Source organism: Genypterus blacodes, unplaced genomic scaffold, assembly GCF_046128005.1.
Source record: "Genypterus blacodes isolate CSIRO-AG114 ecotype Tasmania unplaced genomic scaffold, CSIRO-AGI_Gbla_v1 ptg000012l_1, whole genome shotgun sequence".
NCBI lineage: Eukaryota > Metazoa > Chordata > Actinopteri > Ophidiiformes > Ophidiidae > Genypterus > Genypterus blacodes.
In genome coordinates this window covers 6,453,805-6,469,499 of record NW_027466826.1, presented here as the reverse complement: position 1 = coordinate 6,469,499, position 15,695 = coordinate 6,453,805, and the positions used below count along the sequence as shown (strand labels likewise).

Genomic DNA, 15,695 nt, shown 5'->3' with positions numbered 1-15,695 from the left:
AAATTGACGTTGGAATTCAAACACGGTCTTCCTGCGACACTTGTGGCGAAACTATTTTTTATAGTTTATTCAGTGCGTGCACTTTGGAAGAACTCTACAGGAGTCTTGACTCCTACCATCAGCTTGTCTGGTTGGACTGGTTTGTGTTTGCGAAGCACAGGTAGTACAGCTGCTGTGAGACTGTATAAGTCAATATTAATACACTTGTTTTAACAGACGCAAAAGCTGATTTCAATTACTACAACGTTCAAGCCTCTGTGGTTTTAAAAAGTAAGATTCAGTAACGCGCTTGTGACCTTCTCTTAATACAGATGGAAAATAGAGGTAAAATAGTTCCCAAAGAAAATAAGACTTTACATGTTGTCATTATAACATAAGAGTAGTATTTTGGAATCTACAAGATAAATTCCACCTTTTGTAGTGGAGTTCATAACCTCTATCTCCGTGCTGTTATATAAGTAATAGCACGTGGATCAGTAAAGGTTTATTCAAAGGCTTAGTGAACGGCAATTATCCCCATAAAGCTTCAACCTGCTAAAATGTCAGCCGGAGTTCAGACATACCTGAAGATCTGGAAGCTTCTACCACTCTAACTTACACTTTGGGTCAAATATTGAGCTTACAAATAAATCAAAACTGGACATGGGAGCTCCCAGCATGTATGAGCACTGAGCAGAGGCCCACGGCTCCGTCTTTATTGGACAGAGAAGTTCAGTGTTGGAAACAACAGACATCAGTAAGAATGACAGCTTCAGTTTATGTATATTCTGACAACAGTGCCACAGGTTAGACTTTATAAGATACTGAACTCAATGTGATTCTGCGCGATTGTGTTCTTACAGTCGTTATACACACACTGATAGGAGATGATATCAAACCCAACTATCAGGCTGCTTACACAGGCTGATGACTTCAGTTAATGCCAAACAAACATCAAGGTAAAGCCAAGTGTGATTGGAACACAATGCATGAAATGGTGCAGTTGAATAATTCCAGGGGGTTGATCAATTGCAACCATGAGAACAAATGGAAACCCATTTACATTTCACAGTAAATTAAGCAGCGTTCAAGGAATCAAATTTAATAAATAAAAATGAAACATACACTTGAAATATCTCCAATAATCACCAGGGACATTCCAATGTGCAAAGAATCAAAGTAATAGTTCAAATTCACCAATTAAAAAAAAGAGTCAAATCAAATAAATACCATCAAGCTTCTCTTATTTATCTGCAGTGTGATCATATTTGAAATTGACTAAAATAATGTTAACCCATCAATTTATCATCATCATCATCACTACTCTTCACAGTGGCAGGTTGTTGTCCCGTTCTTGAACCCCTACAATTGGTTCTGGACTAGTGTGGCTCATTTGATGTGAAACTGGAAACCTCCTAATAAAAGGCAAAACTCACAGACCAAAGCAGTGAAGTGAAGATGCCCTTAGTAGGCTAATGCACATGTGTAGGGATGACAAATAAATCTTCATTAACTCATTCAACGTTTTATTCAAGTGTGATTCTTTCTCCAATTCTTAATTCATTGAGTCTTGATCAGAAAATGTCGATTAAGTGCTTTTGTATCCAATAACGCACAGAGGGAGAATTTTTTTCCCACAAACTCCATACATGAATCCAGAATCAAAGGCCCTGGTTCAGGAGTCAGTTCAGCATTTTTATTAGCAGATAAAACATTTTAGGATGGGTTGGAAAGTAGATCTGATCCCGGAGAAGCAAAGATCTCGTACAGAAAGGCGAGCAACACATTAGCGCCTCCTGCTGTCTATCTTTCCAACATTAAACGTGTTTCCATTTTTCACATTTCCCCATCAAAATCGGAAGAAGTCACTGGTCACTTGAATTACTAAAAAAAAAAAAGTCCAGGTAAACTATAATACTGTGTAAATTACCTCAACAACAACTAGAAATAAACAATTCAAACAATGCCACATTTTCTAAACATGGTAGTGGAATTGAACTATTCAAGCAGGAGTTGAAGATGTCCTTCTTCTTATCTGTGCGGTCTGACAGAGCTGGGACACGTGAGGTGGAGATTAGTTAGACTCTATGTGCGTATTGACTTCAGGAGAGGGGCAGAACGACGTGACAGACGGAGACCCGTCTACATCTCCGCCTCCACCTGCTGCGTTCTCCTCTTGCTGTGCTGGCGCTTGGTGAGTCCGTACTTGAAGAACTCGTAGACCGACCAGCTGATAGCCGTGGAGGGCACCTGGTAAATCACCCTCGCTTGGACTCCTTTGAAGAAGCCCTGCAGGCCGCCCAGCTTGTAAACAGTCTGGAAGGCGTGGGCCAGGCCTGAGATGCGTCTGTGGGCTCCCTGACCGGGGCCGGGACCCGGGCCCTGGCCTGGACCGGAGGACAGGGAGCCGAGGGTTAGAGACTCCTGGGTGTTGAGCAGGGTCTTGCAGACGTCCAGAGGGGTGGTAGCCGCGGCGGCGATGGCCCCGGCCAACGCTCCGGACAACATGTGGGACGAGGGATTGTACTGTCTGTGGGGGTTGAGCAGCTCCTGGAGGTACTCGTATGTCATGAAGTGGAGAGCCTGGAAGGGCACGTTCATGGTGAGCTGGGTGGTGTAGCTGCGGTAGAAGGCTGCCATGCCCTCTTTCTGCCACACGGCGCGCACACAGTCCAGCACGCCGCGGTACGGTGAGTTATACATTTGCATACGCTGCTTCACCACTGAAAGCCAGATGTGTCCGTGTTGTCGGGCGGAATGATGACAAGAGGGGGAAACACAACAGAACAACGTGCCATTAGCAACAGTATCCTTAAACACTTTCTGTGCAAACAAACAGATGGTTGCAGCTGTATGAGGATTGGCTTCTGTGTGTGTGTGTGTGTGTGTGTGTGTGTGTGTGTGTGTGTGTGTGTGTGTGTGTGTGTGTGTGTGTGTGTGTGTGTGTATAAGACGAGCTACATTGAACAGGTGCAAATGAGACTAGTGGCCTTCAGAGGATGTGTTTGGGCAGCTGAACTGAAGGCAGCTGTGGGAGCGAATACGAAACTGCAAGGGAACATCCACCAAGTGCAGATGTTTGGCACCTCGGACCATCTTCTTTTAAATGGCAAACTGTCATATCAAACCTCACTCACAGCAGAAACAATTCCATCTATATTCCCCAGTTAAAATCCATTCTACACCCCCCAAAAAAGACTTTTAAGCCTCTTACCTTCAGACGGATTCATAGCTGCGTCATGAAGCAGTGTAGCCGCACACCCAGCCGTTCCTGAAACAAACACACCTCCCAAATTACTATAACATGCAGAAAGAACGTAGAGGCAGAGAATGAGAGGGGAATAAAGCATTTTGGACCTGTTGGGTCCAAAATCCCCCTAACATCTGGGTGTTGTGGCCCAAACGGTACATACAGGGTGACCGGTCCCTTTAGTTCAAATAGCAAAATGTGAACTAAGAGAGACCTCTAGTGGACAAGGCTGTTAACTGCTCCCTTGGGACATGTTCACTAACTCCATGAATGAGACAGAGGGGACCATGAGAGAGCAGGTGATGGGAGAAAGAGGGACTTACCCAACCTCCCACTAAACTGGAAAGAAAGGAGACAAAGGAGAAGTCGGGAGAAGGAGGAATAAGGAAAAGATTCACACTCAGAACAAGTTTCCCCAAACTAACTTTCTGGTTGATTCTTTCCATTTTATCCAGTCGCTGTGCTAAAATTAAATGCTAACTTTCCCCCGAAACCCGGCCTGAGATTTACAGCTCAGAGCCTAAACATGTGGCCGCGAAGAGGGTAGTTCCAGTCTTGATAGCCTCCCATGTTTGAGTGCTCTATATATGGACTAGGCTGAGACAGCAGCTCCATATTAAGGGCCGTGTGGGCTGGAGTCCTTAATGTGACCCTGCTGTCAGATCCCACACTGATCTCAAGCTCGTGTCAGCCTGTACGACACAGTATGTGTGAGTGTGTGCGTGCGTGCGTGTGTGTGTAATGTATGGTACCATTGGCCAAATGACTGTTTGCCCCTGGATGAATCACATCACTTAGAGTCTTTTTCAGTTTCTCATAGCTGGCAAAATACAGAGCGTGAGCCGGTCCGGCCCCGATAGCTGTCGCGTTCAGCCCTCTGATTGGCCGCCAGACTCCCTCGGTGATCATGATTCGCCGGAGGGCGTCCATTACGTTTCTGTAGCGGGCGGCGGGTTCGGGCTGGAGGCTCTGCATGCGAGTCTGGAAAAGAGGAAATGTTGGAATGCAACAATTATAATATGATCAAACTGAATGTGTGTAGAATCTGATCAGGGTAGGTGCTCAAGATTAGTTTTACTAGCTTTGAAAAGGATGTAACTACTATAAGTCTGCCTGTTACATGAAGGAAATGCATTGCTTTGTGGGTCAAATAGGGGAAATGTGCTGTTTCACATTATGTACTGAATAGAAGGAAGTGGAAGTACGCTGCTACAAGCGCCAAGCTCCAACGACCGAGAGGGACAGGAACACACTAAAAGAACATTTCATCACAGACCATAATATCGCACCTTTCTCATTCCAACACTGACCCAAACCCACACACACAAGCTTGCTAGGAGACTTTGGGCTTGTCGCTGAGGATTTAGCAACGTACCAAACTTCCAGCTGAATGCACAAACGTATACCCCTCTGTGTGTGTGTGTGTGTGTGTGTGTGTGTGTAGCGCTATCAAAATGTAAACAGGGCCTCCAGTCACTCTTACTAACGGCTGAAGAATGCAGCTCCCAAAGAGACCGAGCCAATGTTGGTTGGAGTACCTCAGCTAAGGCCGACACACAAGCCTGTCACTATGCAACCCCCCCCTAAGGTCACTACAGAGAGCCACACTCATTTGTGTGTTACAGGTTTCTACAACACGCCGTAAGTGACGTAAACACTGGCGGGACGTTAACCAGCTGTGTGTTTGCCGTGTCTGTGTTGTGTTTGCTACACAAAGTTCGTATGACGTTTCACTCTGAAGTAGAGCAAACACAAAACATGGCTCTGTACTGTGAAGAAGTGCACAGTTATGAGAGCAGCTCACTGTTTCAGACCGGCGGACAATAAAAGGGAAATCCGGTTAAAGCATGAACTGCTTGATTATCTGCTTGCTGAATGGAACCCTGGCTCCTATTGGCTGTCAACAATACATGCTCTGCTCCTTTTGCCTCGGTCTTGTCAGCCATTTATGATGCTTGTTTGAGCCAATCAGTGCATCGCTATTTCATCTCAGCCCCATAGTGAAAAAGGGGCTGTTTTATAATAGAATATGACGGATAGCAATCTGATTCAACCAAATTACCAATATAAAACAAATCATAATAGCCACAGTAAACCATAACAAGCCACAAAGTCCAGAATGCTTAACCGGTCAAAGTTAAAATAATCATCGACAACTAAATAAAAAACTGAGCCAACAACATAAGAGTACAATATTGTGGATTTCTATGTCTATTAATGATGCAAAGCAATGCAACCGCATCGTATCAAGCCCTGAATCAATCCCATTGCCATCCTTGAGTGCACATACGGTATATTTGTTGGTTGTTAGGACTGTATTTCACAATATTGAGTGGTCTAATCTGAATTTCTAGGGGAACAAACACTGTGCACGGCAGAAGAGCCTGTACACATGTGGCCTGGTCTATATTCTGTGAAAGGCAGCCTGCAGGTGGAGGATATGTGGATCAAGTCTTATAATGTGACATAACCAACTGACTGGACCCAACATGATGTCACAGTGTTTACCTCCATGGAGCTGAATCTGTGTGATGCAATAATAACAACTCAAATAATACTCAAATTATTTCTCCACATTAACAAGGATTCCACAAACAAACAAAGTTGGACCTTGTTAAATGGCGTAACACACATGTGATCAACACACACACTGACACACACCCTGCATGCATGTTAGTGATGGACTTGTGTGTGGTGTATCGATCAGCAATGCAAACTTTGTTTAGGTAACAGACTGGAGAAACCTCTACTTAAGTGCGTATAAGCACTCATTTCCAAGTGAAATAGCAAACTTGGGACTTGTTTTTGTCAGCAAAGAGCAAATTACAACATGTTTGCTCACTATAATTAACGTTAAATTACCATTATTAAATACGAATATATATTGTGTGCATCTTCGTGACAATTATGACCAGCGAAGCACTAATGGAAGTAGGAGTTAATGACTTTATCAGACTCTCTGGACTGATTAAGTTTCCTTGACAGGCCAGTAGCGGCTAACGAAGCTAGCCTCTGTCAGCGGTTAGCTAGCTGGCTGACCTTGTACCCTTAACTCAGCTCTTGTGGCTAAGCTAACTAGCTTTGCCGAACAAAACGTCAGCCACAATCATTCCCAGCGCACAGGACATTCCAGAAAAGTTGGGAATCAGCTAGTTAGCCTCTGCGCCAAGCTACCTTGACACAGTCGATAGGGAACATAACGCAGTGCTCCATGATTCCGGCCACGGCTCCTGCCAACATGTGGGTGCTGGTGGAGGATCCTTGTGGTAAACCCTCATAGTCCGGTTCAGAGTCCTCTATCTGGTCTTGTGGGGTCCGGATGAAATCAACAGTCTGTAGTTCTGTCTCGCCTCCGATCCGAGGTTTTAGACTCCCTACGATACTTTCCGAAACTCCCCAAAATCTGCCCCCGAGCCATCGAACTTCAGTTCCCGCAGATGCACCAGCAACGCCGGGATCATTGCTTGTGGTCTCCGCTGTCATCCGACGCCTCTTCACAAAACCATCTGTTTCCATAGAGAAACCGGGTGATATGTTGAGTCTTTAGGGGGGCGCGGGCACGGGTGACCTCGGCGTTAAACTTTTACATTCCCCCGGGATGACTTTCCAGCTGATTCTCCAGCCTTCCTCCCTTCTTAGCCAAGGCCAAGGTGGACAAACACAAACACACCGAGCGACATCACAGCCCGCCTAGCAGGAAGTGGACTGTGATTGGCTACGAGAACCAAGTCCCCCCTTTCTTATTGGATGAGAGACATGCCGATCTTGATTGTGTTCGCTTAAAACTCATGTGGCCTTAGACGACTTATATATGTTTTACATGACATATTATTTAACACAGTAAATAATATAATGCGGTGATATAATGTGATTGATTGGAGTTAAATTAGTTGGTTTGGTTAGATTGAGCTACAACTGAATCTAAAATTGTTCATGACAACAACATGCATTTTCAGATAACCCTAATTTAAATTAATTAATTAATTGATTGATTAATTAATACGCAATCCAGGGGATTGTAGCATGTTTTCAGGTGCTCAAATGCCAAAAATCTAGATTTTTCTTCAGAATCTAATAGTAGCCAAATATGTGGATTCATAAGATTACATCAATCTTTTTTACTTAATTTCCAATAAAGTAAAAAAGCCAAAAAATTGTATTTATACTGTATACTATTAGGGTCAACATGGATAAGCAGTGCATCATCATTTTAACAATAAAAAAATAAAACAAAAAAGACTCTTGGTGCATCAAGACAAAGACACTCTGGTTAACACATTGGGGGTTCATTAAAACCATTTTGGGCATCAGAGGGTTCAATCAAATGTGTGTCATAGTCCTGGGTCGCAAACCTCCACAAGCACACACACTCACTCACAACAAATAGAGTATTTGAACCAGCTGAATGGATCCCTATGAGATTGTGCAGTAACTTCTTATTCTGATATAATTGAATTAAATTTTAACAAATTTTAGTTCCTGATCTATTTACTATAAGGGTACTGGGCAGAAATTGATAAAAATTTAAAAATGTTTATTGTAATAGATCCAGTATCTTTGACAGCGGAAGCTTTTCACAGCCTTCACTCTGCAGAATAACAACTTTCATGGACTGAGAAGATTTAGTATGTTTAAGGTTTGATAGTATAAAATGCTGTAGCTAATCGCCTCCAACTCTAAAACTGGAGCACTCTGCCTGGAGGGAAAGCCACCTGATTTTTCCAAGAAAATTAGGTAATTGTGTTTGGGCCCAGCACTGATTTAACATAATTTAATTTTCCCCTTTATTGACTGAGAGAGCCTTGAAGGGCCGTAGTGTTGAATTTCTGCCGACAAAGGGGAATGAAGTGTTAATTTCTGCTTACAAGAACAAAATCTCCTGCTTCTGATCTAGTTATGGTTGATTGGCTGTTGTCCGCAGACGGTCCTTAAAGGAAACCCAAGCACACAGTATATCAGGATCATTCCTCTTCCCTGAACCTAATCCTACATTACATTACATTACATTACATTACATTACGATCATTTGGCGGACGCTTTTATCCAAAGCGACTTACATTACATTATATTACCACCCTTCGCAGAGGAGGGAGCACTTGAGGGTTCGGTGCCTTGCTCAGGGGCACCTCGGCAGGGACTCGAACCGGCAACCCTCCGGTTCATAAGTGGAAGCTCTACCCACTCGACTACTCTAATACACCAAGGGACAGGCATGTTACGTCTAGCGAGGAAACCCTAGATCACATCCAACACCTTGTTTCATCCCTGCTACCAAGAGAGTGCACAATCCATTTCAGCCGGAGGAATTATTTTACACGGACTAAGCAAAATTTCGACAAAAAGTCACATTATATTGCAGAAGTAGAGTGGATAACTTGCTTACATCCTGCTGTGTTTGGTTGTTTTTGTCCTAATTAAGAGCCTTCCTTCCTTGGATCCCAGTAATTCTGTCTCCTCTCTGGGCTGATGATTATGGGTAAGAGTATTGTCTGTGGACTCTTATTACCGTATGCTTGATGTGCCTCAACAGGTGTACAACCAATCCACTTTGTGTTCACAGTAAGTAGTGACACAATCAGGTGCATCTATTTGATTTTACCCATGACTTTAAAATGATCAAGAACCTTTATTTGTTTCCTCCTCTCCCTGAAGTGCCACCTTAATGTGGTGTAGTGATGTGTGTTGTTTTGATCCCGGGAGCTGCGTTGTCACCTGGTTACTGGAGTGCTGTCATTTGGGACGTGGGATATCACTTCTCTGTAGGTAAAGGTAGAAGAGGTTGTGATCCACTCCACACACACTGACTCTGAAACCCAACTCCTTGATAGGTCAAGACTCCTTCTCTGGAGTTGCTCGGTGTAAGAGCGACATCGAGCAAGTACAGGGATGCTCACGAGTCGCCCCTATGTTGGAGCTCCCCCCGCAGATTGAGAGGGTTATCTCCCTATTACTGTGTGATGTGGGAGGGAAGACTTGACTGTTGTCTCTGCGTACACAACACACAGTATTTCAGGGAACTCATACTTCTATGGAGTCTGGTTGGGTTCCTAGAGCGGGCTTTAAGGGTATAGAATCTATGATGGAGAGACTTGGAAGGGTGCAATTGGGAGGAATGGCCTGTCTGATCTGCTTTGTTATTGGACATATGTGCTAGTCAGGGATTGTGCGTAACTGGTTAAAAGTGTTTCTGGAACCATAACAGCCTTGGTCAAAAATCAAATTTGTGGTTTCGTCATCAGATCTGTGGTTGTATGTCTTAAACACTCAGGTGGAGAGAGGAACAGAACTGTGGACTGATCGCCACCCACTGGTTATTGGTGGAATATCTATATTCCATAAAGCCAACTGGAGGAGGTGAGAGCACAGGGACTTTGGAGCAAAACTGCAAAAAAATCTCTTAATCTGAAATGCAGTAGTACAAAGTTGCAGTACAGCCGTTCATGGAGTGGGAAAAAGTTGGCCAAAAGAAAAAGGCCAGTTTGTGATGTCATCGTAAAACAGATGGCAAATATCTAAAAAGAAAACCTGTTCCTATCCTGGCGACTACAAGGTGAATGACAATAATGGCAGAGGCAGACAGACCAGGTTTCCAATGTGATCCTAAGGTGGTTAGCAGCCCTGGGTCTGTGTATCTGAGGGACTTGGCTGTACTGTAAGGTGACAAAAGTTCAGAAATATAGCTCACGGCCCTCGCAGGGCTTCAACAACAAACAAATTAAACATATAAAATTAGTCTATCCTCAGGGTTCTCAGTGTTGATTGGGATATAAAACTATTTCCCTGACTAGACAGGAAGTTAAAAGTTAACAAGTTAATGTTGCAGGAAGTGGAGCTTAAATCCAACACTGTTTACATAATGTGTAGAATGTATGGAGGCTTTTAGTCAGATCTTAACATTAATTTAGAAAAATACAAAACTATTTGGGGGAAGTTAAGTAATTATAAGATATACTATATATACAGCAGCGACTCAATTTCCTCCGCACACTGAAGAAGAACCACCTGTCTGCAGAGCTGCTCAGGGCCTTCTACCAATGCTGTATAGAAAGCGTCCTAACATACTATCTGACAGCTTGGTATGCAAACTGCACCGAGGCAGATCGCCAAAAACTCAAGACATATTGGGCATCTTGAGCTATGGTCATCTTCAGCTATGATATCATGTGATGTCATATGGGGTGTTGTGTGATGTCATATGGAATGTCATGATGTCATGTGGAATGTCTTGATGTCATGTGATGTCATATGTGATGTCATGTGATGTCATATGATGTCAAGATGTCATATGGTGATGTCGAGACATGTCATATGAGACATCTTGAGCTATTGGGACCACTTATGTTTTAATGTTTGAATGGAACTGTGTGTTGTTTATTTATTGTTATTTATTATTTATTTATAGTTGTTTATTTATAGTTTATTGCTGTTTATTTATCACTGTTCAAAGATTCAGGCACAGCACAAATGCATTTCGTTGTATTATCATGTACAATGACAAAAAACTCTATTCTATTCTATTCTTTTCTATTCTATTCTATTCTAAATGACTGTTATATCAATGCAAATGCGTACTGTATTTTCTGAGTGTTTACTACGTTTCCCACACACCTTCGCGTCTAATTCCGGCCGTGGTATAATGTAGTGTAGTTGATTGTTCCTCTTCCGGTTCGAGCTGTGTGTGTGGGTGGGGGGGATTAGAATTTAACTACTAGTCTTAATTTCTAGTGGCGATCGGCAAAGTAATCACTCTTGTGTTCTTCAACCCTCTTCACGCCCATGTGATTTGTTTTCGCTAGTAGAATGACATTTTAACAGTTAGTTTAAATATTTAGGATCTCCAAGCTTACCTTGTTGGTCAGAATGACTCTTCCTGTAATAGTTCAGGTCAGTACCGCCTGAATTTTGGGAGCTATTGTTTGAGTTCGGTCTCCATGACAGCGTTCTGCTCTTCCAAAACTAGACCTACTGCGACACCAAGCGACGTCAAAGCGGGTTGCACGAAGACCGAATGAAAAAGTAACAGAAGTGAGGTAGCAGAATTTGTCTGTACTGATTGTACCATCAAATCATGTTATTTACTCTTTGTAGGTTGTCATTTATCATTTGGAAGCCAAATCTCCACACAATACAAGTTTCATCGTTTATTTTCTTAAAAGGAGCAGAATATTTTTGAACAAACATCCACATTAGTGCAATAACTTAGAACATGACTGTTTGTGGACATTACATTAATACATTTCATGACTTAAAATGGACCAAAAAAGTGTTGTTAATGGCTTTAGGGTTGAATGTGTTTCTTCTTCTATTGCTTTTAATAAATATTATTGATTATTGCTGTAGTTTTGGCACAGTTAATCCGCTCTTACTTCACTTTTCACCAAATGGGAACCGTCTCAACTATGCACATGTAAATGTAATGCAAACAGCTGCTGCAGTCATGAGACAAAATCAACTCACAAGTTGAAAACATCACCCCATCTTTGTCTGAATAAAAATACAAAAAGTGCAGGCAGCTTCCGGATAACAACATGACACGACACAGTTTGCTCAGTGTATCTAAATGTCCACTTGGATTGCTTGTCTTGACTGGTTTCACTGCTAAATCTCACCTCTGTAACGTTTTGTAAGATATTGTATAATTAACTAAGGACATGGCAGATAACTCAATTTCACATGGGTGAAATGGGATTAGTGGGTTTCACTTAAAACATTTGTGCGCAGCGCAGACATAAATTATGTTCTCAAGTATATTCAGACTGATGAGGGTCACATAACAATTCAGCAGGGCTACAATTTCGCTTGCAGTAGATCGATCACTTTGTCATTGACTTCATTCTACTTTACATTTTGTGCTACACCGTCGGTTACCGCTGCGATTCTGGCAAACGCTGTAAGGCCAGCGTGTGCAGTGGGATGAAATTAGGAGAACAAATGAAGCATTTCTTAAGGGGAAATAAGAATGAAATGTTGTGACATACTGGGAGTCAGTCAGAAGCCCATTTCTATTCTCTCAACCTGAAACACACTTTCAATTGTAACTTGTAAATTCAGCTTTGCTCAAGCACTGAAACACACCAGAGCAGTATCCAGCAATACAAACAAAAGGCTGACTGACAGGTGTGAACAGTCAGATATACAGATACAGTACATTGCTGTTGTCCTTCTTGGTTGGGTCAATGGAGGATGCGGTGGAGGTATCTGTCTGGGTCATGCTCTCCTCCTCCTCCTCTTTTCAATCCTGGACCGCCTCTGCCTGATCTCTGAGAGGTCCCTGCAGGACTTTGTCTCTCAGCAAGGACCTCTGTGGGTGAAGTCTCTGGCAGTGGGTCTGCTCCAACTTCCAAATCATTTTCCCCTGCTTGATTCTTCTTCCCTTGACTGCTTAATGAAGCCTCTCCAATCCTGAACAAAAAGTTGGTTTTATTGAAACCCCATTGCAAGTTAAAGACACATTTAACAGTAACTACACAAGAAGAATAAGGGAAATGTTTGACTTAACTGCTTAACTCTCTACTACTATATTTTAATAGAGGGTCTATAAATTTCTGACCTATAAATTCTCTGAAAAGGAGCTGCTACTATCTACAAACATCTACAATTGTTCTAACCTCTTTCCCAATTCATTCCACTCAGTTTTTGTCTGAAAACAAACGTAAAGGTTTATGTGAGAAAAGGTAAAGGCAAAGAAAGAAACTGACATGACAGTGTTTAGCAATGACACAACCCTTGTAATGTGATATGGGTCGGATTCCTTAACTTTACACAACTCCCTCTACAACCACAAAAGTTGCTTTGACATGTTCCCCCACGACCAACCAACTGAATTTGATTTGTGATTGTACCTGAGGTGATTGAAGGCTTGCAGCCAGTTTGAGCACAGTGGGTCCCTCCCATTACTTCTCAGGCTTCTTCGCTGTCTCTGTGCCTTAAGTCCCATCAAGGCCTTGGTCAGTTCAGCTTCATCTCCATGGCCCCAAACCAACTGGGCCCTCTGCTCTGCATCCTGGTCTCCTGCCACCTGGAACAGTCTCTGGAGCTGCCACAGTTTCACACTGCTGAAAATATTCCCCGATCCAGCTTTCCTGTTCCTATTCATAGCTAATTGCCACAATGTGGAAGGGCCCGCGACCAAGGAGGGAGGAGGGGGATCAGGACCGGAATCCATCTGAAATCAGAAAAAAAGCTGGCTCACACAGGTTCTAATTTGTGGAGGAGAAATCAAGAGTTTTTGCTCAGTTTGATATAAAAGAATGATGACATTACGTTAGAATGAGATAAGGGTCAAAGTCTGAATCATCCAAGTAGAATGTAGCAGAAAATGAATACGACTGAGGGCAGGTGAGCCGTCTGCTGCTCTGATTCTTTAAGCCTCCTTTAGTAAGGATGAGATGATCTGTGCCTCAAAGCCCCTTAATCTTTGGGTGCATGACCAACACGTACTGGCTGAGTGATGTGGTCACAAATACAGTATTTGAGGATCAGCAACCTTTAAAGTGAAACTTCAGCCGATCCCATACAACAGATTCAATCACATTTTCATTTGATGAGTCTAAAATATAAAGGATTGTGATAAAACAGAAGAACATACAAAAGGTATTAAAAGGGGGACTTCCAGGTTTGCTGAAAAAAAGACCATAACCCAGTCTGTCCTCGTGAACAGAGTTGAAGACTGACAGGCAGGGCTGAAGGTTTGCTTTACTCTGGACAAAGCTGCTAAAAATAGCAGTGTTCTCCCTTCCAGGATTAAGTGGTTAAGATCTGGGATAGTCTCTTTTGTTTGAGTGTTCAAATGTAAGTTTGTTACATTGTTACTTGATAACATAATTGCTAGTAAAGGCTTGAAGATTGACTTTTCCTTGGATACCGTGACCTGGATGACTAAGAACCTTCACAAACGTTTGTTTCAGATATTATCTCTACCCCAGACAGACAAAGTCTTTGTTTCAATTGAGTGTGTTGAGTCCCATATGACTTGATGAGCAGCAGATATAAGGTCTCATGTTTTATCCATTTCTTCTTTGAATCTTTTTAATGGGCTACAAAATAGGTAAAAGAATTGAGGTAAACTGTGTGTATAAGTTTCCATTTTGTTGTTGTTTGATTACTTCCCTGTTAGTTGATTGGTTGAGATGGGTTTAGAGAGAAATCACGACAATACATAAAGACAACATTGTTTAAAAAGGGAGGGTATTCATTGTATAAGGGTTGACTGATAAGTTCTAGACTTGAAAGTCAGGAAAACAAGCCGGAGTATATTTATGGAAGTAAGATTGATTCTTTCAATTTTTTTGCACATAATCTGGATTGATTTGAGCTCAGTGATTAATTAGTTACAGAGCAACTGAATGCTTTAGTCTACAACATGGATAATTTCTGAATTAAATTAAGTATGTTTTGTGTGTAAGGTGGTGTAAACATATTGTATTAGACTACTTTCTGTGTCCACAAATGACAACTTTCCGTACTGGGACAATAAAGATAATTCTTAAAAACTAAAAGTAAAAATTGATTTGATTTATTAGAACTGAATAACAGCTCTCTGTATGTGGCCTCAGCAGGTCTCTTCACTGTCACACATCTGTTGATTTGCTTAAGACAGGGGTGTCAAAGTAAAATACACAGAGGGCCATAAAACTACATTTGCTACAAGTCGAGGGCCGGACTGGTTCAATGTTTATTAAAACATATTGAAATGATTGCACATAGCCTATTGAACCAAGACCTCACACAGTGTATATTATTGAATCATTTAATGAATCAAGCAATATTTTCTTATGGCTCTGTCAGTAATTTCAACAGAAACATTTTTCAACAGGCAAACAGCAACCAAGTAAATTTCCTTCAAAAACAAAATATGTTCCTTAACAAGATAACAAGATAAATGCAGAAATGAAATTGCATGCATTATGAACCCAAAATGCATTATTGTACTGCTCTATGATCCTCACCAATCACTGCTTTCAAATAGTAAAATGAGAAAATAGTAACAAATATAAACATTTAACTGAATTAAAAACTGAAAATACGTTAACGCTCTGTGATGCTCACTTGTCTGAGGCTGAGCCTGAAACTTGGTGGTGTTTCATCTTTTGTACAATTTCATCAATGTTTGGGGTCAGGCTCTGAGTTGAGGAAATCCTCAGGATTGAATGAAGGTGTTCATCAGTAAGCCGGCTCCTATGTGATGTTTTGTTAAGCTTCATCAAGGGGAACAGTTGTTCACACAGGTATGTGCTGCCAAACATAGAGAGCGTCTGAGCCGCTTGGATGCGCAGCTGGGGCATTGTGTCGGGGATGAAACATGCAAACTCAGCAGCGCCCACTCTCTCATATTTTTCCTTCAGTGCGTCATCACACTGGAGCTCAATCAACTCCATTTGTAGGTTTGGTGGTGCGCTTTCCATGTCAACTGCAAAAGGATTGCTGAGCAGTTCAAACCTGCTTTTTTGGGCTTCAAAGTCAGCAA

The 15,695-nt window shown here is 42.1% G+C and overlaps 1 protein-coding gene across 1 annotated transcript; it reads right to left on the bottom strand.

The window, feature by feature from the left end:
* Positions 1-650: 650 nt before the first annotated feature.
* slc25a28 (solute carrier family 25 member 28) lies at positions 651-6,933 on the bottom strand. The gene is made up of 4 exons (XM_076163697.1): positions 6,404-6,933; positions 3,982-4,210; positions 3,194-3,250; positions 651-2,702 (listed from the first exon to the last, which is right to left on the bottom strand). The coding sequence occupies exons 1-4, from the start codon at positions 6,743-6,745 to the stop codon at positions 2,122-2,124; spliced, it is 1,209 nt and encodes a 402-aa protein (XP_076019812.1). The 5' UTR covers positions 6,746-6,933; the 3' UTR covers positions 651-2,121.
* Positions 6,934-15,695: the final 8,762 nt, after the last annotated feature.

Coding starts and splice junctions, on each gene's coding strand:
- slc25a28 (XM_076163697.1), bottom strand. CDS start 6,745: ATGGAAACAGATGGTTTTGTGAAGAGGCGTCGGATGACAGCGGAGACC. Junction 4,211..6,403: donor TCCCTATCGACTGTGTCAAG/GTAGCTTGGCGC, acceptor CCTCTTTTCCAG/ACTCGCATGCAGAGCCTCCA. Junction 2,703..3,193: donor AGCTATGAATCCGTCTGAAG/GTAAGAGGCTTA, acceptor TCTGGCTTTCAG/TGGTGAAGCAGCGTATGCAA.